This window comes from Cyrtonyx montezumae, unplaced genomic scaffold, assembly GCF_038088225.1.
Source record: "Cyrtonyx montezumae isolate F1298 unplaced genomic scaffold, pur_monq_1.0 scaffold_13, whole genome shotgun sequence".
Lineage (NCBI taxonomy): Eukaryota > Metazoa > Chordata > Aves > Galliformes > Odontophoridae > Cyrtonyx > Cyrtonyx montezumae.
Window position 1 is genome coordinate 2616984 of NW_027071859.1, and position 26621 is coordinate 2643604.

The 26621-nt window shown below is 46.0% G+C and overlaps 1 protein-coding gene across 2 annotated transcripts; it reads left to right on the top strand.

Annotated features, from left to right (window-relative positions):
- On the top strand, positions 1 to 25955 carry TFAP2B (transcription factor AP-2 beta). 2 transcript variants are annotated; one of them, XM_065730457.1, is made up of 7 exons: positions 1 to 81; positions 4642 to 5100; positions 10030 to 10090; positions 17654 to 17873; positions 19895 to 20013; positions 22495 to 22636; positions 25137 to 25955. In XM_065730457.1, exons 1-7 carry the CDS (start codon positions 1 to 3, stop codon positions 25435 to 25437), a joined length of 1383 nt encoding a protein of 460 aa, XP_065586529.1. In that variant the 3' UTR covers positions 25438 to 25955. The 2 variants fall into 2 exon arrangements, with proteins under 2 accessions (XP_065586529.1, XP_065586530.1); XM_065730458.1 differs by lacking the exon at positions 1 to 81 and adding an exon at positions 2530 to 3334 and having other exon boundaries at positions 25137 to 25952.
- The last annotated feature ends 666 nt before the right edge of the window (positions 25956 to 26621 follow it).

Here is a 26621-nt window from a genome sequence, read left to right on the forward strand (position 1 = left end):
ATGCACTCACCTCCTAGAGAACAGCCTGCCATCATGCTCTGGAAACTGGTTGAAAATGTCAAGTACGAAGATATCTATGAGGTGAGTATATAATATGCATATGAGTAAGAGAGTATATGTATATTTAAATATACATCTAGCTGCATAGAGACATACTATATAATACATATATAGCTCTATATCTACTTACATGCAGATACAGAGACGCAGACACAGCACACACATATAGAGACGGGAAACCAAGAGTAAATGCTTAAATGCTTATTTATTTGCAAATTTGTATTCGGCATGCCAAGTCCTAAACTTTTTTTTCTTTTTTTTTTCCTCTTTTTTTTTTTTCCTCTCTTTTTTTTTTTTCATTCGTGGAAAAGCTGTTTGATGCGATTTAAAACATCAAAGAAATGATCTGGGGCTTGGAACGAGGCAACTTAAAGGCAAGAGTTTGATTGTTTAGAGCCCGAATTAAATATAATTCGATTAAATACGGGCAAATGTCGAGAAAGAGAAAAAAAAAAATGAAATTAGAAGAGAAGTACGATCTGCTATTCGGGGACGGGATGCATTCCTTTCTTTTCTTTCCTTTTTTTTTTTCATGTTTCTTAATTTCCAATCTAAGCTCAACCTGAATTCGGATATATAGATATATATATATTTCTTTTTCTCGTTTTCACAACCGGACGGCTTTTTTATGACTTTTTAAGCTCGTACACCGGTAGATAAGATGTGCGCGTCCACATTCACCCGCACTAATGACGAGGCACACACATTCTCTCACGTCCGTGGTTACACACACCCGAACCGATCCAACCAAAGCGGACACGGAAAGTTCTGGGTTTGTTGTTTTTGTGTTTTTTGTTGGTTTATTTTTTTTTAAGACCTCCCGGGATTTTCGAGGTCCTAAAGTAGAGCGAGGCGGGAGGGGACGGAGTGTTGTGTGTGTGGGTACGGGGGGGATCACAGCACCTCGAAACGGTTCTTAATTTGGCCCGGATCTTTCCCAACAACACCGTGAATGCGTTCCTTGTAAGTAAAGCAGCGTGCTGGATCGGCTCCGAAATTGGGGGGGGGGAGGGAGATAAGGAAATGGGGGAGGGGGGGGAAATAGATGGAGGGAAAGGTTTGCCGCTTCGTCAGTGATTTTGGTTTTTAATTTTAATCTGGTGGTGGTGTTATAGGAAGGGGGGGGGGGGTTGGATTGTCACGGGGAAGCGCCGTCGGGGCCGCACCGCTCCGACGTCCAGAGCTGTCCTTCAGCTCTCGGGGACCTCTCCGGACTTCCATCGGGAAGCACCCAACTTAGCGTTAAAAAGAAAAGAGGAAAAGGGAGAGAAAGAGAGGCAGGGGGGGGGGGAGGGCACTGCTCCGACTTTTCTCAGCCGGAGAAAGGACGGCAAAGAGCCGCAATATCTCCGCACTCAGCGCGGTGGGTGTGCGGGTCCCCCCGCAGCCCCCCAGCCCCGCAAAGCCCTCCCCGTGCCCAGCACAGCCCGGCCATTGTCTGTGCCGAGGCAGCGGGCGACAAAACGTCTCCCTTCCCGTCCTGAGGGGTCTGGGAATGTCGGAGATTTCCCTTCGTGCTGTATTTTGGAAGGGGAGATGTGACATCGTCGTGTCCCTCCACGGCCGTGGACGCAGCGGTGCGATGGAGCAGAGTGACCGAAACCCGCGGGTGCGCTCCGGGTCATTCCGTACCAGGCAGCCTTCACAAAATAATATCTCTACGGTTTGGTTTGAAAAAGGAGGAAGAACTCTCAAAAGGAAAAAAAAAAAAGAAAAAGAGGTGTTTCTCCTCCTTTTTCTTTCCGATTTCTAATTAGGAAAGCGATGGTTGGGGCGTCTCAGGCGCTTAAATGGCATCTGCTCTTAAAACAAAAGTGTGCGTGTGTGTAACGGGGGGGTTGGGGGGGGGGGGGGGGCTGCTCTGGGAAGTGTGAGTCTATTTAGGAAGGAACGTAAGTTGAACTTTAACAGAAATGGCAGACAGTCCAGTTGAACGAGTTCCTGCAACATCAAAAAGGTTTTACATCGCCCCCGGCTTCGCCTCGAAACCAGAAATTTACTATCCCTTAAAAATCACGGCATACATTTTACATTCGGGCGAAAATCGGGATACATATGTACATATCTAGATGGCGGTTGGGTGTTTTGGTTTTTTTGGGGTTTTTTTTTTCTCCTGCGTATCGGGCTGGAGGAACGGGATTCGGAGCTGAAGGGGACCCAACTTCACCCGCTGCAGCATTCTGAATAAGCACGGTCGGTAACACGCACCAGAAGGGCTTAATCTCCTCTGTAAATAGATAGATTACAGGCAGTGAGCATTTCTTCTTCTTTTCCTCAAAAAGAAAAAAAAAAAAAAAGAAAGAAAGAAAAAAAAAGAAAAAAAAAGCGAAAGGATTAGGAAAGCCTCTTATTTTCTACATTATTTGTTAAAAAAAAAATCTACAAGAACAAAAGCACCAAAGGCAATCAATTCACCGTATTGGGAATGTATAATTAAACGCAAAAGGAAAAAAAGAAATATGTTTTTTTCTTCTTCTTCGCCTCTAGCACTGCTCCATCTCCCTTCCCTGCTCCAGCTCAGTGTCTGCTTTCCACGTCTTCCCCTGCTCGAGTTAATTGAAGTTATGCCTCTTCCCTGCTAAACTTTTTCCCCCCTCTCCCTCTCCCCAAACTCTGCCCCTGCCAGCCCCCCTCGTCTGATTACATCGAGTAATTCTCCACTGAATGAACGTCATTTACAATAGTAGGGGAGCTCTCGAGCTGGCTGCCAGCTTCACGCTCCATTTGGTCCTGCATTCTCCCTTTAAAGTAGTCGTGTAATATTAATAGTCATGAATATCAATTATTATGAGGCGGTGTAGGGAAGGAAAGGGAGGAAGGGGTAGCGGAGCAGTCTGAGCCCAGCCTTGGGTTGAAGAGGATTGTGTTTGGGAGCTCAAAGGGAAAAAAAAAAAAAAAAAAGAAAAGAAAAAAGAAAAAAAAAAGAAAAAAAAAGAAAAAAAGAGAAAAAAAAAAAGAAAAAAAAAAGAAAAACCAGAGAGGGAGGGGTGAATCCTATATGTAGATAGAGGTTTCCAGGCTCGGTTTTGGGGGCATTGTTTTTTTCTTTTTTTTTCTTTTTTTTTTTTTTTTTTTTTGATGGATAGACTCCGAAATATCTCAAGCTGTTCTCCTGTGTCCAACACGACCCTTTGCAGATCTCCTTGATATTTTTTCTTTTTTTTTTTTTTTTCTTTTTTCCCTCCAAATATTAGTGTTATCGCCACTCTTTGATTTTTAGCTATTACAAGACTTTTTTTATTTCCAGATGTTAGTCCACACCTATTCCGCCATGGTGAGTTTGGATCCATGTTGTACTAGAATTGCATGTTCTCTCTCTCTCTCTCTCTCGATCTGTTGTCTCTCTCTCTCCCTCTCTCTCTTTTAAACGCCTTTGGCTTGGTAATTTAGCACAATAATTGGAGGAGGCTTGCAGCTGCTTCTCCCTTTTTGCATTGTGTGTTCTCGATTTGAGCTAGGGGAGATTGGGGGGGGGGGGGGGGGGGTTGGTGAGAACAGGGAAAAAAGTTTATTTTTTCCCTTTTATTTATTTATTTTTTTAGACCATGTGTGCCATTGCTTGTGGGGGTACGAGCTGCACTTCGTGGAATATCTATTTTTACTTGGGTACTTTAGCCTCGCAGCTTCCGAGCGATGGAGTTGGACAAAAGTCCGCTCCCACCTTTTCTCTGAAGCCTCCACACACTTCTCTCCCCCCAACCCCCCCCACCCCCACCCCAAAAGACTTTACATTACAATTACCCCCCCCCCCCCCCCCCTTCCCTCCCACCCCTTTCTCCGGAATATAATATTGGAAAAAGAGACAAAAAGACACTGGAAGTTCCTGCACAAACCGTAGCTGTTGGATTTGTTCAATACAGATCAATACAGATGTTTCATTTTTATTCTGTTTGGTTTCCATTATTATTATTAGACTCTTTTATACAAAGGGTCTCCGTGATTTTTATTTTTTATTATTATTATTTTTTTTTCCCAAGTCTTTCCTCGGGCAACTCCTTACCTCGGGCTCCTCCGAGAAGTGCAACTTTCCCTTCGGGTCTTTTTTTTTTTCCACGTGAAGATGGGTCGGTGATGTTGAGTTACAGGGTTTCAGCGGAGGGAATAAAGAGATGTTGGGAAACTTCGGGCAGGACGAGGGGGTGGGTGGTTAGGAGGGATGGGTTTGAGGGTTCTCTTTTTTTGTTTTTTTTTTTTTACTTTTGGTTTTATTTTGGGACCGGTGGAGGCAGACTCGTGTTATTAGAGTCGCACATCGTATACGGAGCATCAGTCCTACATTTTTAATTATGACATTAAGTGTCTTTCCCAACCCCCTCTTCGCCCTTCCCGATTTATTCCTGGGAATAGGTCTGGGTACGAAGCGCTGGGACACTGCTAGCGTGCGACGGGGGAGGGGGACACCAACGAACACTGGTTCACCATGGTTTTACTTTTCTTTTTCCCTTATTTTATTTTATTTTGGGGTGGGTGATTTGCTGCTGCGTTTGCGCTCTTTGTGTCCAAAAAAAAAAAATCCTTTTTCTTTTTTCTTTTTTTCTTTTTGTTGTTGTTGTTGTTGTTTTCCTTTCATCCCGACTGTAGGACCGGCATGATGGAGTGCCCAGCCACAGTTCCAGGCTGTCCCAGCTGGGATCCGTCTCCCAGGGACCCTACTCCAGCGCTCCTCCGCTCTCTCACACCCCGTCCTCGGATTTCCAGCCGCCTTATTTCCCACCCCCCTACCAGCCTCTTCCTTACCACCAAAGCCAGGACCCTTACTCCCATGTCAATGACCCCTACTCCCTAAACCCCTTACATCAACCCCAGCAGCACCCCTGGGGACAGAGGCAGAGGCAAGAGGTGGGATCAGACACCGGGTCACTGCTGCCACAGCCTCGGGCCGCCCTGCCCCAGCTCTCGGGACTGGACCCCAGGCGGGACTACCACTCGGTACGGCGGCCAGATGTCCTGCTGCACTCAGCTCACCATGGCCTTGACTCCGGCATGGGAGACAGCCTTTCTCTGCACGGCATCGGGCACCCGGGGATGGAGGAGGTCCAGGTAAGGCACCGAGTTTCTTTCTCCTTGGGCGATGCCTTCCAGCTGGGAAGGATCACTGGGGGTATGCAGCGGTTTCGGTGTGGGTTAAAAGGCTTGTTGTCGCGCTGGAGGTGGTGATGATGATGGAGATATTGCCCTTTCCTCCCCCACTTCTTTTTTTTTTTTCCTTTATTTATGGCGTGGGGGCTTTTATTTTTTTTTATTATTATTATTTTTGAGGCGTATTTATTTCATCGCTGTCACGCACGGGCTCTGCTTTGCGAGCTGGTGCAAACCGCACGTGAACCAGCAGAGTGCGTGGGGAAGGAAGAGGCTCTCACCTCTCCACGTGCTCCCAAAGCTGGCAGGGTTGAAGCCTGGCTTTTCAAATCCCAGCTATTTCCCATGCAATCTCACTCCCCTGCCCCCTCCTCCCTCCACCCCCACGCTAATTTCCTGCACTCCAGGGACTTTGATGAAACTGTCAAATTACCACTTATTTTTTTTCCAATCGTGAATGAGGGAAAATAACAACAGAACCCAAACCAAGTGGGGCCATCAGGACCGAGCCAGCCCCCCCCCTCCCTCCCTTTTTAATTGTTAGAGTGGCACTGATTTTAAGTAGTTCAGTTCTCTCCTTTGGATGACCAAGGAGTTTCACGGGGCTGAAAGCGCTGCATTTCCCAGCCTTCCCCCATCCCACGCGAAACTCATCGTCACGTGTTATTTCCTAAAAACAGAGTGGTCCTTAACAGCTTCGGTGCTGGGCAGGTTGGCACCTTGCTGGAACGGGGCACGGCCCCGAGAGGGGAGGATGGAGCATCCGGATCAGGCATCGGGCTTCAGAAAGTCAGGGTTCAGGGGTTGCCTTTCTTCCAAATTCTATCACAGATATTAAGAAGACACATTAAAACTTGGGAGACGCGAAGGAAGAGATGAGTGTAGATTTCAAAGTTACAGACAAGGGGAAAAGAAGGAGAAGAGGGGAAGAGTGAACAGTGGAAAAGGATGCTAGTGAACTTCGTGTGAATCGATGGCAGAGGGAACGCGTGGCATCAGCCTGAGGATTGTCTTAGGGCTGCTAGGTCCCCCAGCTTGACTGGGGACGAGGATTTCGGGAACAGGGAGGTTTTTCTGCCCGGCTGTGCTGCCTCGGAGCTCAGTGACCGACGGGTCACTGGTTTCTGCAGGTTTCCGAGCTGGTTTGGGGACCTGGGGGTAGTCCTGAGCCGTGTGTGCAGGTCTCGGCTCGCATTCTGCTCTCTCTGCCCTTCTCTCTCTCTCGCTCCTCAAGCGAGAGGCGTTAACTACTGTTAGTGCTTTGATATTTATACCTCCTTCAAATAAAAGCCGGTAATTGTTGGCTCTTGTGAGAAAGAGAGAGGAGAGGGGCGGGAGAGGGAAAGAGGAGAAGAAAGGGAAAAAAGAAGGGAGGGAGGCATAGAGAGAAAGAGAGAAAAACTTCAGAAAAAAAAAGAAAAAAAAAATAGAGAGAGAAGCCTTGAAGAGCTCAGATAAGAAGCTTTTCCCCTCTTTCCCAGTGAAACATCCCCGCGGCTCCGAGCTCAGTCTGTCGCTGCCGCACACAAGCTGCCTCCCCGGCGGGGATAGGGATGGGAACCGGGACAGGCAGCCTGGCTGTGGGCTGAGCTGTTTGCTTGGGATGCTGAAGGCACTGGGAATGGAAGTGGCCCTTTCTTTGTAAAAGTTTGGTGGCAAACTGGGGGAGGAGGGCAAGAAAGAGAGGGTATCCCAAGGAGAAACACGTGAAGGGAGAGGTGTCCAACTGCAAGTTAGCACAGGCAGCAGGGAAAGCAGCCCGGTCCTCTTCTGCTGTTCAGCATTTTCTATTCTTGTCCCTCCATCAATGACAGATGAAGCTGGGCAGTTTTCCACCGAGAATTTTAATGTGGATCAGGTTCTGCTCAGGCTATGAGGATTCCCTTTATTATCCAAGAAATAACTTCCAGAAACTGTCCCAAAAGCTTTATTTTTTATTCGTTTTTAATGAAGTCCGAAAAGTTGAACTGCTGTAAGGGCAGACAGATGAAGACGTGTATCCCTGCTGTAGTTTATGCGTCTCTGATTAAATAGATGCCATAAGAACGGGTTGGGCTGTCAAGGGGAAAAAGAGAGAGGAGGAGAGTGCGTGACAGAGAGAAACAGTGGTTATTATATAAACACCAAATCCAGGCCATGTGTAAGCCATTGTCCAGGGCTGGAATTAAGTGACTGCAACACGATAGCGCTCTGTTATTGTAAACAGGACGTATTGTATTGCTATTGCTGCCCCTTTCGAGAGGAGTTTTCAATCTGCCACTTACGGCCGTCAGGCAGGGAGAGGAGGGGAGCCAAGACCTACGTTTGGAAAACAAATCTGTATTATTTCATAGCGATGCTGGAAAATACCGTTGCAACTGCAGATGATTATTACTCCATTCACCATCTAGACCAAAGCTGGGTTCTACTAGAAAGAAATAGGGCAATGGTGTATACAGGGGGAAAATGCAGGCTGAAAGGGAAACAGGGAAGGATCGTCCTTCAGGGTTTCCTCTCAGATATCTCCCTAGCTGTTGGCTAAGATGTAGGTGTATATATGTGTGACATGTATATATATATATGTGTGTATATATATCCGTGGTATGTATATATCCGCTAGGTGTATATATATGGCTTGTATACATCCATATGTATACATACACATATATATATGGTATAGAGGAAGATCCATGCTATCGGATTATTGGCAGAAGGAAGGGAGGGCAATCTTCCTCTCTCACTTTCCTAAGTACATCAGGAACCCCCTCACCTCCCCCCACCCCCATACATATCTCCACTTCTCCTCCTCCCCACTCTGACGGCCGTCCCCGCCTGTGTGCCAGCAAGAGACACGGAAAGTTAAGTTGCACCAAAACACCCAACTCTCTTATAAAGTAACCCCTGGTATCACTTTTAACTAAAGAAGTCTAGTAATTAAAAGTCTGAGTTGTTTTTCCACGTTTCCGCATGCAGTCCTAATTAAATCTTTACGATCCTCTCTGTGACTATTAACTGCCAGCATGCTGAGCGAATATCCTGTACAAAAACCCAGCAGGAGGGCGTAATTAGATAGAAAATCAGACAGGAGTCTTCTCATTAACTACAACAACTAACCCACGTTGCTGATGGAGCGAGCGGAGTGCACGCACACACATAAACCGTGTGCACAGACCTATACCCCAGAGATAAGGTGAGAAAGGGAGGGGGGAGAGAAATAGGGAGAGAAGATGGCTTTTCATATTTACCTCCAGCTCTGTGCCATCGAGTTGCAACGCGCAGCGCTCCAGCAGGCTGCAGGATTTGCTCATCATCCCTCCTTGGTGGCTGCTGAGGGAGAGGAGGGATGAGTTTGTAATTGTATGTTGTGCCCTTTAGGTACGTGGGCTATTGATTAGGGGAGAGACTGAGCCACGCACACACGCGCAGCGTAAGGAAACGTAAGTTTCCTCCTCAGCGAAGGAAAACGAAGGAAGCAGAAAGATCCCGGGGAAAAATTGCTCCATCACCTTTTTTTTTTTTTTTTTTTTTTTTGGGGGGGGGGGGGGTTGTAATTTTCTCCTAAATCATATCACGTCTTGAACGGCTGCTGAGCAGAGAAAGGCTGGGGTCAGCTTCTCGGAGTAGCAAAGATAAAGTTAAAATAATAGGGAAGGAAATCGTTGCTTGGCTGTAAAGAGTTTTTCCTTATCGTGGAAAAAATATATATATATATATATGCGTATGTGAGAAGATCTCAAATATGTCACAACCCGAAAATAAAAGGAAAAACAGAAAAATAAAAATAAAAATTGGGGGGGGGGGGGGGAAGAAGAAGAAAAAGGAAAAAAAAAAAAAAGCCAAGCCCTGGGTAGAAACAGAAATCAATTAAAAAAATAAACACAAACAAGCACAGACATAGGTCCTCCTTCCACCTGAAGCCCAGAGTTCACCCTGAAGCGGAACCTGTCGCAGTTCTGCAGGGAATTTGGACTCTCAACTCGTGGAGATGGTTTCGCTGCCCCGAGCGCAGACGGAGCCCGGTGATTTGCGTTTGTGCATCGCACCTTCGAGCTGAGATATACGACCCAACGTGGGCTCTGCCCCTCTTTGTTCTCTCCCCTTCTCAAGGAGTGAGTGCCTGATAACAGGTGTGCTCCTCATAATAATCATCATAAAAGGAGGACGCCTTGTAAGGCGGATCGGAGGACTTTTTCTAGGCGATCAATTTTATAGCTGATACTTTTGATAACGCGTAACCCCCCTCGGCCCTCCCGCCCCACAAATTCGGGACACGGAAGGGAACCCGGGAGCAGTAAATCTTTTTCTACTCTCACCCTACACGACGTGGGTGTTGTGCCGCTCTCCAAATCGCCCAGGCTTTAATTAAAAGTCCATAACTATTCCATAGAAGAAATGAACGGTCCTTGAATTATTAAGATGTAGCGGGGTTAAGCAAACAAACAAAACAACAACACCAACAAAAAGGAGAGGTGGAGGGGGTTGGGAAGGGGAAGGGAGGAAAGCGGAGGGGGAATTGAAGTTGTCCTTAATCGTGTTCATTTATGTCGTGTAATAGATCTTGCAGATGTTGCCAAATTGCCGGATTTTCAAAGGGAGAAATGTAAAGCTTTCTCGAATGCAAAGAAGTCCGTGAGATATCCGTGGCTGTATAAGATAACAAAACCAATATTGCGCCCCATATGCTTCACACCTCCCTTTTATTTTTATTTTTTTTTTATTAGGCGACTGTATAATTTGTAAGAATTTCATTTCCTTGTCGATTTGAGGGAATAATAATAACAAAACTCCCTCCTCCCCTCGTGAATTAATATAAATGGAAATAACAGCAACTCCAGTTTGGAATGACATGATTTATGTACGCGGTTCTTTAATATCCAGTCAATTTGAATAGTGATGTTTTTATATCCACAGTCAGTTGAAGATGCCAATAACAGCGGTATGAACTTATTGGACCAGTCTGTCATTAAAAAAGGTATGGATTATTCCAACGAGCTAGATAAACTTTTACCGCGTGGCAATACCCTTGTGACATAGATATATATGCGTGTGCGTATAGATTTTAATTCGGGACAATGAATTTATCCGGGAAGGAGGCGGACACGGGAGCAAGATGAATCGTTGATTGGGTCTTTAGGTAGAGCGAAGGGAAAAGGAAAGGAAAAGTTGATTCCCACCCCCCCCCCCTTCCTCTGTTTCCTCCAATCACACAAACGCCCTCGAGTGGGGCACCCCTTGCTGCCCCCCACCCCCAACAGCCCTCCGTGGGGATCGCGTGGCTTTATACCGGGGAGTGGGGGGGGGTTGACTCCTCTTTTGGGCTTCAGTGCATCTCCCAGGCGGGTGGGAGGTGGAGGGGGAGAGAAAGCAACGCCTGTGGAAAGCAGCTCTGCCTTCCTTCCCCCCCACCTCCCCTTCCCCCTGCCTATTTTTTAAATCTTTCTACATATGCGCACATGATTTAGTGTAACTGCAGAATCACCCCATACTGTTAAAGGGAATGTGATATTAACAAATGTTTGCAGTCTCTCGTACAGCTGTAAGCAAAATAATTAACTAATTAAACTAATTAAATGTAATTACAATAACTCATTTTGGGCGTAATGCAGCTGCTTAATTTTTTTTACATTTCTCTGACAGTCACTGGAAGATGCTTGGCGATTAGTGTTGTGTTATGCTGATAGACATTAAACAGATCCCACACTGCAAATGTAGGGGAAGCTATCTTTAATTATCTAAGGGGTTTCTATTTCTAGATTCAATTTTAAGTACCAGAGATGAGGCTTAGAAATTCTGGCCCTTATGCTTACGATCAGCAGCACTCATCTCCGGGACTTTATGATTTGTCAACCGCTCAGAACAGCTACAAACACTTCAGTGCAGGCGAACCCAAATCTAGAACCCAAAGCTAAATAATAGGAGTGCTTATTTAAAACGCTTATTTAAAACGGCATGAGGTCCTCCTGTGTGTTTGTTGTTTCTTATTTCAATCCTCGTGTACGTTTACCACGAGGTTCCAGTTGGTCGAGGGTTGAAAACTTGGAGATCTTTTGAGGCCACGGGTTGGAAATGTCGAAGAGAGACAAAGAATTGGTCGCTTGAAGGAAAAGGCGTTAGTTTGGCTTGCGTGTTTCCGAGTGGGTGTTGCGGTCGGGATCTGAACCTGACGGCTTCTGGTGGGGTGTTTTTCTCCCCCCCCACTTTTCCTTCTCTCTTCCCCCTCCTCCCCTTCCCACCCCGCTTGCTGCCTCATGCGCGATGTTTCCTCGTGGGCGTTATTTGATTAATTGGTGGTTGATTTGTGGTCGGGAGCCTCCTTTTTAACGCTGGGGCGAGCTCACACTTTCGTTTCGCAGCCTGTAACCCTCTCCCAGCCCTCCTTCCCCCCCTCCCCCAGCACCCCTCTCCCTTCTGCAACGGAGGGTGGGGGGGGTGGGGGGGGCAGCAGGAGCGCTCTCCCATTCAGATCCAGATGCGAATCGTGGCACGGATTTGGGACAGGATGGGATGTGCCCGAGCAGTGGAGGTGGGCACTGCACGGTGCCACAGGGAGAGGGATACGCTGAGTTGTAACCGCGTTACACGTCCGCTTTGGAAATGAGATTACCAAAAGGCACTCAGGTCCATCTGCTGCTGTCCTAAAGTCACTGTAGGCACATTTTCTTCCTAATGTATATAGCCAGCAGAAGGGGACGATGCGGGCTCGGTTTCTTTTTATGGGTGCGGAGAAGTGGGCGCTAGTGGGACGTAACGTTTGGGGCAGGCAGTGGGTAACAGGGGCCAAAGGAGTGACACGGGGAGGCTCCCATCTGAATTTCGCTTTGTTCTCTGCGCTTCGCAGCTGTGAGGGTGTACTTTGAAGCAAGGATAAGTTATTTAAACCCTGCGAGTGGTTATTGCAGGCAGAGGATGCGAAGAGTTATGGGTTTGAGTGCTCCTCGTGATACGCGTTTACTAGATGAGCAGCAGAGGGGATCTGTTTCGCCAAAACATAGCTCAGCGCCTACGATGCTTTAATTAAACTGTAGTGAAAAGAATATAACGTGAACTTGAAGCATAAAGTTAATTATACCATCCAGGCTGCGCGTGCCTTCTTTATGGACTTCGGGGCCTGCAGAGGGAATTATCTACCCATCGGTGCAAAGGGATTGCCAAAAATATTAAGGAAACCATAAAGGGATTCATAGGCAGCTATCGATTTATCTCACGTATCGATCCCGCACAATGGATCCCACGTAAACGCGGCCTCTTGTTATGTTTGCTATCTGAGCTTACTTGACATTTCTGAAGTAATTTAGTTAAGAGGAAATGAGTTGTTCCCAGTAGAGAGAGCAAACGAGTGGAGTGAAGGTAGCCAGCGTGATAAATGGCTCTTTCATTTGGAGATCTCCAGAGCTCGTTTAAGGCTAATTTTCTGTATTAGCCCCCTTTGAGCTATTAATGCAATAGGCAGGGACCGTGGCCCCTCATCTCTTAGCTGCCCCATTAGAGCGAGCATTAAGCTCCCAAGCCTGAGCTCTGCTGCGGTGGTGGTGAAATAATGAAAGGTGCTTTTAAAACTCTCCTAATCTAAGCTGGCAGAGGGTGGTTAATACGATTTGAAGGGGGCTGGTCAATGAACAATCAATAAACTAATAATGAGAAGGATGCGGTACATTAACAGTCTAAAACTCCAACAAGACATTAAAAAATCATCGTTAACTCCTAGTCCCATTAAGATTTGGGTGGTGGGAGTGGAAGGAGGGAGCCAGATAAATCATCAAGATGTTAATCATCATCAAGGGAATAAATACGAGATTTTTAACTCAGCCTTGAAGAACTTACTGGCTGCAGGTTTGGAGGCCTTTCCCTCCGTTCCCGTTGCAGGGAAGGGCAGGTTTGCCAAGTGTCGGGTCCCCTCGTCATCTGCTCATCTGAAATTCGCTTGGCACTCTCTATGGCAAAATATCAGTCGTCGTCGCTCAAATCCCAGCGTGGCCCGAGCGCGAAGTTAATTTTTCGTGACTCCGGGGCACAGTCAGTGACCTTAACGTTATCCCGACGTATTTATTTACTTTCAGCTATTTCTCAAAGATCGGCCGTAACTTCACATCTGATGTAGCACGAAAGACCGATTTAACCCAAACACCTATTTCGCTGTCTCCTTGCAGACGTGCTCTATTAATGGCATTGTTTTAAGGAAACGTATGAAAGGAGCTCTCTTAACTTCGGGTTGTCCTTTTTTTTTTCTTCTTTTTCCCAAGTAACTCTGAGTCGAGCAGAACGAGTTTCCTCCCCGCCCCCCCCTCTTGAAGTATCCAGCAATAAATGATTAACCGAAAACCACTCCGGACACAGCCTTCCAGATGATAGATCTGGGAATGCAGCCTTACTGCAGAGTTTTTTGCTTCACTGCCGCTCTGCTCTGCGCCTTTTCTTGCACTCCCCATTGAGCCTTGTGATTCCTTTTAATTTAACGCGCAGCAATTCCGGAGGGAACGTGTTTCACTTTGAAACGTACTCCTGGCATCCAGGGGGAAAGGGGAGCGAGGAAGAGAAGACAGGAACAAGAAGGAAGGGGACGTTTACACTTTCTGTGTTTGCTCATTAAGGCTTAAACAATGATTGGGTCCTTGGTGACAACGGGCAGTTATTGTCCCTCTATTTGGCGACAAAGGCGGTCCCCATCACCGGGAACAACACAGCCTTGCTGCTCTGATGGACTTCTTGCTCACTTCACGCCTAATAGGCAGATTAAGGGGTTTGAGGGCTGTTTGACACCTCTTCACTAATTAGTCCGCCCGTGCAGTTCGCTATTAAGACGTACTAATCGCGATGGGTTGTTTCATGAATTGATCGACTGATGCATCGACGATCATATTGCTTTGCAGCGTTACTGTGGCGACGTCCACAGCTCAGAGCTTCTTCTTCTCCTTTTTTTTTGTTTCCCAGCTGTTTTCAGGCCACGATTCTATTTATCCGTTCTGTTGGAGTGATGCTGAGATGCCCTTTTTAGAGCCCTTTAGGATACTGCGTGCGCATTTTCGCGCGTGGGCCGATGGCAACCCAACACAGAATCACCACCACCACCACAAAAAAAAAAAAAAAGAAAAAAAAAATCAGAAAAAAAAAAGTACCAACCCCTAAGACTTAATGTATGCACAGAAAATTGTAAACATGTAAAGAACTGAAAGCTTCATGCTGAGTTTCGCCATGCTCCATTTCCCCACCATTTCCTGCTGTCGTTTTAAAGCGATCTCGCTCATCTAGAGATCCCGTTTGAGGGAACAGTATGCTTATAATTACTAACAAATCAAGCGGCTACTGTTGCTCTCCCGCTTTATTGATAAGCTGAAGAGAAATGGAAGGGGAAGAGATGACAAAGAGGGTGGAAATCACCACGGGGAGAGAAAGAGGGAGGGAAGAAGGAAAGAAATGGGGGAAAGAGAAACGGGGGAATGGAGAGAAAAAGAGAGAAAAGGAGATCTGGGAAGGAGGAATGACGTGAGAGCGGTCACGCCCGTAATTAAATATAGTTTTGAAGTGCAGGGAGTAAATCAATGGGGAAAAAAAACGTTGAAGCGGAGATGGTGGGGGATGCCGTGCGGGAGTTGTGCGTTCATCTGTCAGCAGCTACGGGGAAAAGCTGACATCGACTGCAAATCACCTCCCGTTACGGTGCGCACCGGTTTGCACGCACGCGGGGGTGTGACACGCGCAGTCCGCGTGTGGCCGTTCAGCCACCGCAACCTCCACGCTCTGTTGTCTCTGCCTCCAGCCGGAAAGCGATAGCCACGATAAACACGCAGATACGACACAGATAGCGATAATTCATCCCACGGCAAACACGTTTTTTTCTTTCTTTTTCTTTTTCTTTTTTTTTTTTTTTTCTTTTGGAGGGAGCATTAGGTAATTTACAGAAGATACAGAGTGTAGATAGAACAGCATCTCTCTGAAGCTATGAAATCGCGATAGACATGCTTACACCGCCTGGAAAAGCCCCTAGAATGGGATGGGAGTTATTAAGGCTCCCAACCGCTCGCTGTGTTCGTGCAGTACTTTTTTTTTTTTTTTTTGGGGGGGGGGAGGGGCACCTCTGGGAGCAACGGTGCTCAGCAGAGCAGGGAAGGAGCCTGCCTGCTCACCGACAGCAATTCGCAGGGGAAAAGCGAGAAAATCCGTATTTCAGAGGTTAACTAGTGCGAGAAGTGCCACGATGGGAGGAGTGGGGTCTGTTGGAGCGGTCGCACGGGTACCCTCTCTCTTTAGTGAGTTTGGACTAAGATCAGATGGTCGCGGAATTGCTGCCTCTTGTTTAATTTCTCAGTTCACTGGACAGTGACCTGATAAAGCGGCCGCTAAACGTAGCCACGGTAGAGGTGTACCCGAGCCACTGAGTCCGTGTGTTTGTTCGGAGGAGGGAAAAAGAACCAACCAACCAACCAACAAAAACCAGTGATAAAAATTCATTTGGTGTGGTGCTTCGTTAATCCAACTCTTTTTTACTTTGTCTTGATGGTGAGCTTGCTCGATGTGGCAGAGCACGTTATATGGCATCCACGTATAATGGGGGAAATACAAGGTCTCTCTTTTTTTTACATCCAATACCCCGAAGGAGTCTCTTCCTATAGAATCAGTGGCAAAAATCCCATTAAGAGCAAGAAAAGGCCTCTAACTCTCTTATAACTATTACTATGCCCATCTCCAACTCTTTGCAAAAGCCTTTATGAGCTGCATAATGTGCCCAACTAAAAATAATAGAGAAATAGGAATCCATTTCACTTCCCGATTCCCTGAAGTAAAGCCACTCCAAATAATTTGTTTATACTGGAGACTATATACAAGTAATACGTGTATCTGAAATCGACATGCCTTTTGGTTTTTAGCTGTTATAGAGCTTTTATTGTGGGGGTCTGGTCTGGCGGTAGGAAATGATCTGTAATAAAAACGGTGAAACACGGTTGTGTCTATTCCATACGCTGAGGTTATAAAATTGGCAATTGCCCAGTAGTTAGCACTTGGTAATATATTAGGATACCCGATCTTATTGTTTAGCAACTCCAGACGACTTAAAATATCCCCTCAACCCTAATGGCTTGATTCTCCAGATACGTCGCAAATAAACAGGGGTTTTTAAATGGCTAATAGCCGGCATATGCGCACCGTAGAGCCCTCTGATTTGCCGGATCGGTTTTGCAATCGATTGCAGTGGGAAACGGGAAGAGGAAGAAGCGGTATCAGCCCTGCGAGAGGGTGTGTAATCAATTAAAGTGTTCTCCATCGCTGCTCTCCGCGGTCGCGGAGCTCTCTCCGCGCGTCGCGTTGCGGTGATCCGCACGTGAAGCAGCGGTAGCAGCTGTCAGCTCTTATTAACTCCTGCATAAAACATACCTTAAGTACGGTTTGTTATCAATTACTCGCCGAAATGAAACAACTGGGACAAGGCAGAGCGAGGCTCCCTATAAATTAAAGCGATTGGTTGATTGATTAGCGCACCTGCCGTAAATCAGAACGGTTGCACGCAATTATGAGCTGAATTTCACTTTCGGGTTGAAGTTCATTTGTAGACAAAAAACCGCGGCGCGGGGGACGGCTTTGGGCTCGGCTGCAGCCAATTTCTTGCTGCTGTTGGTTTCTGAGCGGGCTTGGATGCTATAATGGGGATTTGCTTGTTCTCATCCCTTTCCTCACCCTTAACGCAACTCTCGTTTCTCAGAGAAAAGGGACACGTTGGTCGCGGGCAGAATGGAAAGTTTCTAGTTCGCTTTTGTTCGCTTTTCCCCTCCTTCATTTTATTTATTTGTTTATTTGAAGCCTTCATAACTTCAGACCTCATTTCTGTAGGAAACAAATGAGTTCCCCTCTGCTTTGAAGACAGTGCAGCACGGTTCTGTTGGTGCACGTCATGATTTAAACTGCGATTTTTTTTCTTTTTTTTCTGGTGTTCATCTCTATTTTTTTTTCTTTTTCCCATTTCTTTTTCTTTTTATCAGAAGGAAAAGGCTCATTTTGTTTCATAAACCAGACTTAATAAAAACACAAAGCAATAACAGAGCTGTCTTCTGGTTGCTGTATCCTCCAGCCTCCACACTTATTTAAGGCAGCAACTCCCTCAGTGTAGGGAATTTATTCCTGGCTCAGCTTTGAAGTAATGGGAAACGTGAGCTAAAGAACTAACTCTTTCTGGTATTTTTTGGTTATTTTTTTTTACCTTGCGAAACGTCAGGTGCAGTTAGTCGTACGAACACATGGGGAAGGGGCAACGGGATGGGAAGCGTGATGCTTAAAACCCAAAGCTGCCAAATGCTCCGAATGCGTGCTTTATTTCTCAGCAATTAAACCTTTCACAGAGGCTGTGCTGCATCGCCATGCTTGTTATTATCACATTCCTTGTTATTCTCCCCAAAAATGGAGGGGTGGGGGTGGGTACCCCCCGTTAATTCGCTGTAGAGCTGAAAAGTTCCCCTTCATTGCGCTCTGCTGTGCGTGTTACAGTGCGGTTACTCTATGCTATTCGTGCCATGACGGTTTCTCCCCTCCCTCCTTTTTCTTTCTCCAGTTCCGGTTCCTCCAAAATCCGTTACTTCTTTGATGATGAATAAAGATGGCTTCCTGGGTGGAATTTCGGTCAACACCGGAGAGGTGTTCTGCTCTGTCCCTGGCCGCTTGTCTTTGCTTAGTTCAACTTCTAAGTATAAAGTAACGGTGGGAGAAGTTCAAAGGCGCCTTTCTCCCCCCGAGTGTCTGAACGCATCCCTGCTAGGAGGAGTGCTGAGAAGGTAAGGGGTTGGGTTGGCTGTGTTACAGCGAGGATAAAACAGAAATGTTTTGTATTCGGGCTGGGAAGTATAGAAACATTTAGCCCGGTATAACTTTTATCCGAGCTTCCCGAAATAAAGACCGTCAGCGGATAGCTCGGGAAGGCAGAAACTTGGCTGTCCATCCAAAGAGGGTGTAGGAATCCGTCGCAGTTGGTGCAAATCACCTGCCAAAGGCCCGGTCAGTGCTGCTGAAAACCTTTAAGTAGTTAATGTTATTGGTCCTCGTTAAGCGAGCGCTATCCGAGCCCGAGTACAGATCCGGTGAGTGGGAGATTGCTCATTCGGTTATCAGCAACAAGAATTCAGGCTCCCAAGTCATCACCTGGGTGAACACGGAGAAAGGGCTTTATCTTCTCAAAAGAGGATGAAAGACTTAATTGTCAACGTGACTTTCCCGTTGGAAAGTTGAGCTAAGGACACGCACCGATGAGAACAGGGAAGACGTTATGATGGGGGGGAGAGATACTCCCAAGCCAATAGGAAGAGGAGAGAGGACAAAATATGGCGGACTGGAAAATAAAGAGCGACTTCAGGCAGCTCACAGATGCCTATGAACTGGCCCAGAATAAATTTCACTTTACGCATAAAAGTAGCGTGCCTTAGAGTAGGAAGGGTCTTACCAACTAGTAGGCAACTCTGACTGTGAGGTGCTCTAAAATGAACATGTTTGCTAGTTTTCCTGCAATTACTACTGTGTTGACGTCAGGAATTTTGTGTCTGGAGAGGGGTACGACGCCCCGCTCTTGCAGTCAACCCTAAAACACGCGTGGGAATGAGGAGCTCCTAAAATAGCTGCCGTTCCACCTGAGTGTCTGTAAGCATTGCTCAGATGCGATGTGTGTGCCAGGGAGGGGAGCGGAGGTTTGGTTAGAGGCGGCCACCCGCCTGCAACTGCAAATGGAGCAGGAGGACATCGGAGAGATACAGTGTAGGAAATGTAATTATCAAGGTAAAGAAACATCATTACAGAGCTTCAGTGGATTACTGGAGATGGCCCAAGCCCTAATCATTGGCTGCTGCTGACTTCAGTTCCTATCTCGAATCTGAATTTTAGACAAGCTTCGCTTGAGTGCACAAGAAATAGAGGAAGCTGTTCTCTTGCGGTTCTGCCGTGCATCCCTACTTACTTTGATAGCAAATAGTGGAAAGCCAGTCTACTTTTCTCTGTCTTTGCTGGCTTCCTTTCCGTAAGTGGGACCGTTAAGTCTTCAACGTTTGTTAAGAACCGAGAAGTGCTCGGGATGGGCTCCGATCTCAGTGCCAAAATTCTCTCGCTGGTTTCTCAGGTGACGGGATTCCACCCCTCGAGATGTACATACCTATGGGTGTGTGAACAATAGCTCCGTTATTTCCCACCTTATCCTTTCAGTGTCCTTATCAGTAACCTCCGACAAATATTCACGTCTTCCTTCAGGCACCCCAATCCCCGTGCAGAACGCGGTGCCTCCGGGTGAGCACTGCCTCACCGCATGGGCACGAAACGGATCCTGAAGTTTCCTAAGTGTTTTCCTCCCATTCTGTTTGCCCGCAGACACATACGTTCTCCCTTCGAGCATTTCATTTCTCGTTTTTATCCTCGTTCTTATTATTGTGGCTCTTTCCCGGACTAAATGATTGCGATTTTGTGATTTATTTCTCCTCTATCTCTCCGTCCATCTCCACGCTCCATCCTAACAGAAGTTAATGCCATACAGTAGGAGCTCATTTGTTCTCTAGCTCAGAACCCTCTGCCGTAATTATTGCTATCTGGCATTATTTGATTTCCCTGGATATAAGCAGGAGAAAAGCGGGCTCATCCCCACTCCCACTCCTGGGAGAAATTAAGCAAATAGCAGCAGACTAGAGCTCGACCAACACACCCAAAGTGCTGAACACAGGATGAAAAACCCTCTCAGGGCTCCACTGACCGCACAGTCTGAACATTTCTTCCAGGAACACTGCGGGGCTTAACCACGATCTTACTTTCTTTGCAATTCTAGAGCCAAATCGAAAAACGGGGGGAGATCTTTGAGAGAAAGGCTAGAAAAAATCGGTTTGAATTTACCAGCCGGCAGGCGTAAGGCTGCAAATGTCACTTTACTCACCTCCCTGGTGGAAGGTAAGCGAGGGTCGCAGCTCCCTTCACACCCCCTGCCCGCTCCCACCTCGGGGCTGACGTTTCGCGAACCACAAAGGGCTTTGGGGGGAATCAGGTGGGAAAGCCTCGTGGATGTGAAACGCAGGGAGGGTTGGCCGAACGCTTGTCAAGGATCCTGTCCCCCCAAATATCCCCGGAGGGGGGCACTAATTGGGCTCGGTGGCGAGAATGGGTTGTGTGTATTGTGTGTGATTGGGCTGGGCAGTCCCGTTCCTCACTGCTATTAATTACCGGGGCTGAGCTCTCTGACTTCACGTCTGCTTCGTCCTCCCGCTAATTCCCTCCTCCCGAGTTTATTTATGGTTGATGCTCATTATGGTCGACTCTCGCTGAGGAAAAAAAAAGAATACCGAAATAAACGTGGTGAAAGAAATCACCAGTTTTAAAACTTTCGGAGTGCAGCTCACCTTATGGTGGCTGGAACAGAACAAGGACTCGAGCTATTCCCAAGGAAGCAGAGAAGGAAGGGGGGGTTGGGGGGGAGGGGTCTGAAGTTTCACCTCGTTTCATGTCACAGTATACCCCGAGTTGGGAGGGACCCATAAGGATCATCGAGTCCAACTCTTCAGTCAGCTGATGTCATTTCGGTGTTCAGCATGTTTCCTTTTATTTATTGTTACTATACTGAAGGGCCATTCTTGAAGCCCCTTAATACGTTTAGGATATGTGTATGTTTATACTAAGGCAAGTTGGACCTTCTCCAAAAAACATATCCGGAGTAGTACAGTGGCAATCATGAATTATATGCATCTACGTTACACATACACACCGAGAGGCGTAGAAATAATCCACTTATCTCTTCTGCGTATAAGCATGCATAAACATTTGTGCTAGATATTAACTTTCCAGCACTCCTTGGTGGAGTTGTGGCAGTGATAAGCCCTCACCGCATGCAGAGCTGGGGCTGACAGCAGCGAGCTCCTCCTGGTAGCGTGCAGGGCTCGGATATGGTCATGGGGGTGCACAGTGCAGGGGATGCACAGAATTTTGGTGCTGATCCATAGGTGTGAGTGCAGTTGCGTGCGAGAAACTCTACCCACAGCAGAAGCAAAGTCCCTGAAAACCACGAGGATAGGAAGCGATGTTAAAACCCACATTAAGTCAGTAGGATGGTGTAAGCATCGCTCTCCTGGTTTCCTTACAGATCAACAGAGGTTTCTCTCGTAAGAGCTTCCTCCTTTTGGAATAAGCTGCACCTGCTGCAGGTGAAGTTTGCTTGGTGCCAGCAGCCAGGCTTGAGTGCTGCTGTCCTTATGCTCTGGCCAGCATCAACCTAGTGTCGCCAGGGGGGATGGGATGGCCACGGTGGGGACACTCTGGGTGTCCTCACGTTCAATAAAGAGCTTCGTTGATTAGCGAGAAGCTTTGAGAAGCAGAGATGACGTTGGAAGGCAACTCCTGACCGTTAAAAATAATGCAGTCCTGGAGTTATTAGACCTATTTGTTTTGCGTGTTGGAAATCTTCCCCTTTACCCTCAGGCGGTGCTTTAAAGGGTTTAACGCTTTATTCTGGAGGAGTTGAGCTGTAATCTGGTGGAATCCCTTTTAGAGTCTGAGGGTGCTTTTTTCTTTTCTTTTATTATTCTTTAATTACTTTTTCCCTTTTTTATTTCCCCACCTTTCTTCAAGCACTGTCTCCTTCTTGTGGTGCAGAGTGTGTCGGTAGGGGTTTGATGACATGAACCTCTCTGTAGGCAAGAAATTAGAAATCAGGAAGTGGAAATGACAATTGTAATTAGAAGAGTTACTGTTGTTCACAGCAAAAATTGCCATCAGTTGATATCCTTCCAGAGGTCAAAGATGAGTTCCCGTTGCCGGTGGTCGGCGAAGAGAGCAGATAAATGAATTATATCAAACAAATTAGACTTATTTCCAGCATTATACTGACGTGGCAAGAACTATGATAATGATGTGAGTGCCATGTAGTCCTACACAAAACTGGCATCAAAATGAACATTATGTCCTCGTCCATAAAATGTTGGAAAATGTTCTTCTGCTGTATTGAAATAGGAGTGTTTTTGGTACTCTAAGGGAGGGTTGACTCCTTCTGTCTTTTGGGACTTGCTTAGTTTCCCTCCTTTTTATTGTCCCAGTTCACTTGAATTTGTGTGTGTGTGTGTGTGTGTATGCGTTCCCTGCCACAGTTCTGCATGGGATCAGTTGCATGCATGTCTATAAACCATCATCAGTATGTTGCTGCAAAGACAGCTGTAAATCTTTTACCAAAACTTCTTATTTCCCCCCAAAAATAGGGTTTATAGAGAGAAAACCTCCATCTGCAGCCTGGCCTTAAAGTTCAGGGTATACTATTGGGTTTCTAAACGTGACTCTTAAGAGCTGCTCTCTCCAAGAGGGAGAAGTGGGCAGCAGTAAAGTGTTACACAGTGCCTTGGTAGCTTGGCCCCAGCCCGGAGGTGTTAATGCCCCTCTCATTCTGTCCAGGTGAGGCCGTTCATTTAGCCCGGGATTTTGGGTACATCTGCGAAACGGAGTTCCCAGCCAAGGCTGTTTCTGAATACCTGAACAGACAGCACACAGACCCCAGCGACCTCCACTCCAGGAAAAACATGCTGCTTGCTACAAAGTGAGTGCCAACTTGCCCATTGCTCCCCTGGAAAAATCCCCCATTATCTTAAACCCTGTGTCTGAGGTCAATTTAAAGGCAGATAGAGTTTGCAGTCCCAAAATTATAGCGGCCTTGGGGGAAGGAAGGGATGCCCACATTGCTCTGTGGGTAGGGTAGCTCTTATTGTCTGTGGGTCACTCTGCAGTGGGACAGTGTTGTCCCTAAGGTCTTGTCCCTGATCTCAGCTACCATGCATCTTTTCCAAGTCATCCTCAGTCTAAAAAACACTATGAGAAGGCAACAACAACAAAAAGTGGGTTGCTTCTACACCATGGTCTGTCTGTCCCTCCTGCTCATGTGCACACCTGTCTTCCTGCTACCAAATTTCAATGTCTAACCCAGATGGTTTAATTAAGAAAACAAAAAAGGGGAAAAAGAAGAATGCAAAGGGAGAAAATCCAACAAAATCATTGTGAAGTGATCATCACCCTCGCTTTGGTCCCATTTCTCTCCATGGGGACTTTGTTGGTGGCTTTGTTATATGGCATGACTTGCACCCAGCTGCCTCTCCTAACTGAGTGCTCAGGTCTTCGGTGGCAGTGCTGTGCATTTATCTTTTTTTTTTTAGGGGATGAGGAATAGAAAAAATAAGGAAAAAGAAAGCAGCCCAAGGAGCTCTCATTTATTTCATGCTCTGGGACGTGACTTGCCTCCGATGACAGCGTAATTTAAAGAAATATATGGAGGGTTGAAAAATCATTTGCTCAAATTTGTCCAGATGTTTTTTAGACGTGATTGGAATTTGATTGCCCTTTTCCACAGGGTCAGAAGATATTAATGTCCCAGAACTTTAATTGCTCACAGACCCTGCTTTGCTCTTTGAAGATGTAAAATGTTGCGCTCATTACTGTTTGTTCTCCAAATTCAAAGTTTCCTCTCTTGCACTTTCCTAATGGATAATACACATAGAAGTAGACCTTTATCTTTCTCCACCCTCTGAAACCTTTAACCCACTGGGAATTTCAGAGAATTTCAGACGATGAGAGCTGAACGCCTTTTTTAAGTGTTTCATTTCTTTTCTTTTTTTTTTTTTCCTTTTATGTCTTCTTCTTCTTCTTCTTCTTTTTTTTTTCCCACTCCATACTTCTTTCCCCTCTAGTCCCTGGATAGCCATCTGCTTAAATAAATTTCTCCATTGGGAATCTCCACAGCTCTGATGTTCCTGTGTGGCCTTGGCATTTGTTGACTTGAAGGCCTTCTGGACTAGAGCAATGCAAAAGAGAGAGTGGGGGAAATATATATAAATAAAATAATAATGAAGTCTAATTTTCAAGAGTGTAAAAAAAAAACCAAACAACTAAACAAGGGACAGATGTTTACTGATGCTTTAATTAGTCTTTCTCTCCACAGAACAAAATAGGAACTCTTCTCAGCAGTGTGTGGTAATAGGATGAGGGGAAATTGTCACAAACTCAAGCATAGGAAGTTCCGAACAAATGTGTGTGGGAATTTCTTCACAGAGAGGGTGATGGAGCACTGGCACAGGCTGCACACAGAGGTGGTGGAGTGTACTTTTCTGGAGGCATTCAAGACTCTTCTGGATGCCTACCTGTGCAACCTGGGCTAGGGTGCAGCTTTGGCAGGGGGTTGGACTTGATGAACTCTAGAGGTCCCTTCCAACCCCTACAATTCTGTGTTTGGAAGTGCTAGATTTGATAAGCCAGAACAGATCTCTAGAATCCAGAACTTTCTCAACAAGGTTGCGTAGCCCAAGCGATCTCAAAAAAGTTTCCATCTAGTTATTTCACCACATCCCTGCGCCCTTTAGCAGCACATGGCTGGGATATCTTTCCAGGATCAACAGTTGAGAGTTGCTCTGGGCCATGGTTCAGAAGGGTGGTTGGCTGACACACGGTGTATCTCCCATTCAGGTTGGTCATTTTTGGGTGCAACAAGCAGAGTGGAGTTTTCACAGTGCTTCGGAGACATTGCTATGATTGCAGGAGAGATTTTTTATCTCAGGACCTGCTGTCATGCTGCAATTGCAGTACCCTGTTTCCTGAAGAGCATCACCATAGGCATGGTTCCTAAGCATCGCTCTAGGATGGTCCTCAAGTGCTAGTGAGGGATCATAGAATCGTTTGAGTTGGAAGGGGTCCTTTAAGACCACCTGGTCCCACTCCCCTGCAGTGAACAGGGACAGCCACAGCTTCCACAGGTGCTCAGAACCCTGTCCAGCCTGACCTTTGCTGTCTGAGGGTCAGGGCACCCACTCTGGGCATCTTGTGCCAGTGCCTCATCATGCTAATTGCAGAATCACACATCCTATGGAAATCCTAAAGGAAGGGCAAAAATGTTCTATCCTGTGGTCTGGGATCAGCTTTGGCTTGAACTTGTTCCTTCTTCCAATTTTGGTTGTCTCAGAGAACCGTGACAAGTGTGGGATGAGTCTAACCATTGCTTTTCTCCCCTTGTCTCTCTTTTCCTCTCTTTCTTTGCCTTTATCTCTTTCATTCAGGCAACTTTGTAAAGAATTTACAGATCTCTTGGCCCAGGACAGGACACCCATTGGAAACAGCCGGCCCACCCCTATTTTGGAACCAGGAATTCAGAGCTGCTTGACTCACTTCAGCCTCATCACTCACGGCTTTGGGGCTCCCGCTATCTGCGCCGCCCTCACGGCCCTCCAAAACTACCTGACTGAAGCTCTCAAAGGCATGGACAAGATGTTCTTGAACAACAACACTGCTAACAGGCACACATCTGGCGAAGGACCAGGTAGTAAAACTGGAGACAAGGAAGAGAAACACAGAAAATGAGAGGAAAAAAAAAAAAAAAAAGGAAAGGAAAAGAGGAAAAAAAAAAGTTAAATAAAAGGAGAAAAGAGAGAGAGAGAGAGATAATCTTTTAAAACAAAACCATCTTAATTTTAGCTTTAAAAAAATTGGATTGGGCTTTGGAAGAATTCTATTAGGTAGGACAAAATAATAATAATAAAAATGATAATAATAATAAAAGAAAGACGATAATTTAAGATCAGAGGAGCACAATGGCGCAAGACCAGTGGTTCAGAATCTCTTGCCAGGAACATGTGAAGACAACCACCAGGATTTTTTTTTTTTTTTTCCCACTTCTGTTCTTTCACATTTTTTAAATAATGATTTGGGGAGGGGGAGGAGCCTAATAATAATTAATAATAATAATAAAAGAAAGAAATGAATAACTTATTGGAAGAAATCGGAGAAACATTTTTGGTGTCAGTGCTTTGATTTCTTGAGCTGCACGGTCTGTCTTACTCTGGTTTGATTTATTTATTTATTTTTTCCAACGACGTCCTGTCTCCACCTTAGATAAAATAATCTTCCAGAGTGTTCCTTTCTGAGCAACCCATCGCCTCGTCCCCCACTCTTCCCCTCTCATCTCACCCATTCGCCTCTGTCTAGACTAGGAAAGGAGGGCAGGCATTGTCCTGGCTACCCAGACCTCTCGTGAAGACATCACCATCGGCCACTCATGGCTGTGTCTTCTCTTAATGGCATTAGATGGGATGCTTTGAGTCACGGTAGCTCAATGGAATCAGCTCACTCTAGTTTTTAAGAATCCTGTAATTACTTTAATTACTTTCTTTTTTTTTTTTCCTGGTCTAGACAGACTCTCTGTTTAGATTGCCAACGTTTACAGGTGTGTATGTGTGCGTGTGTGCGTATGTGTGTGCATATGCGTATGCAGGCACATAACCCAGAAGGGGTGTGTGTGTGTGTGCTATGTTTGTGTATATATATGTATATATCTGAACATATACATATATATATTTAATATGTGTGCATTAACCACACATATTCATGCATGCAAACATACCTTTGTAATTTAGTACAACGCCTTGTCTATAATGGGTTGCAAAATTTGGAAGTAAGGTCTGGTAACAATGTCAGTGCTATCTGATTTCTTGATTTCTGAGATCTCCTCTTTCTCTAGGGAGTTTTATATTCCTAACTATGCCAAT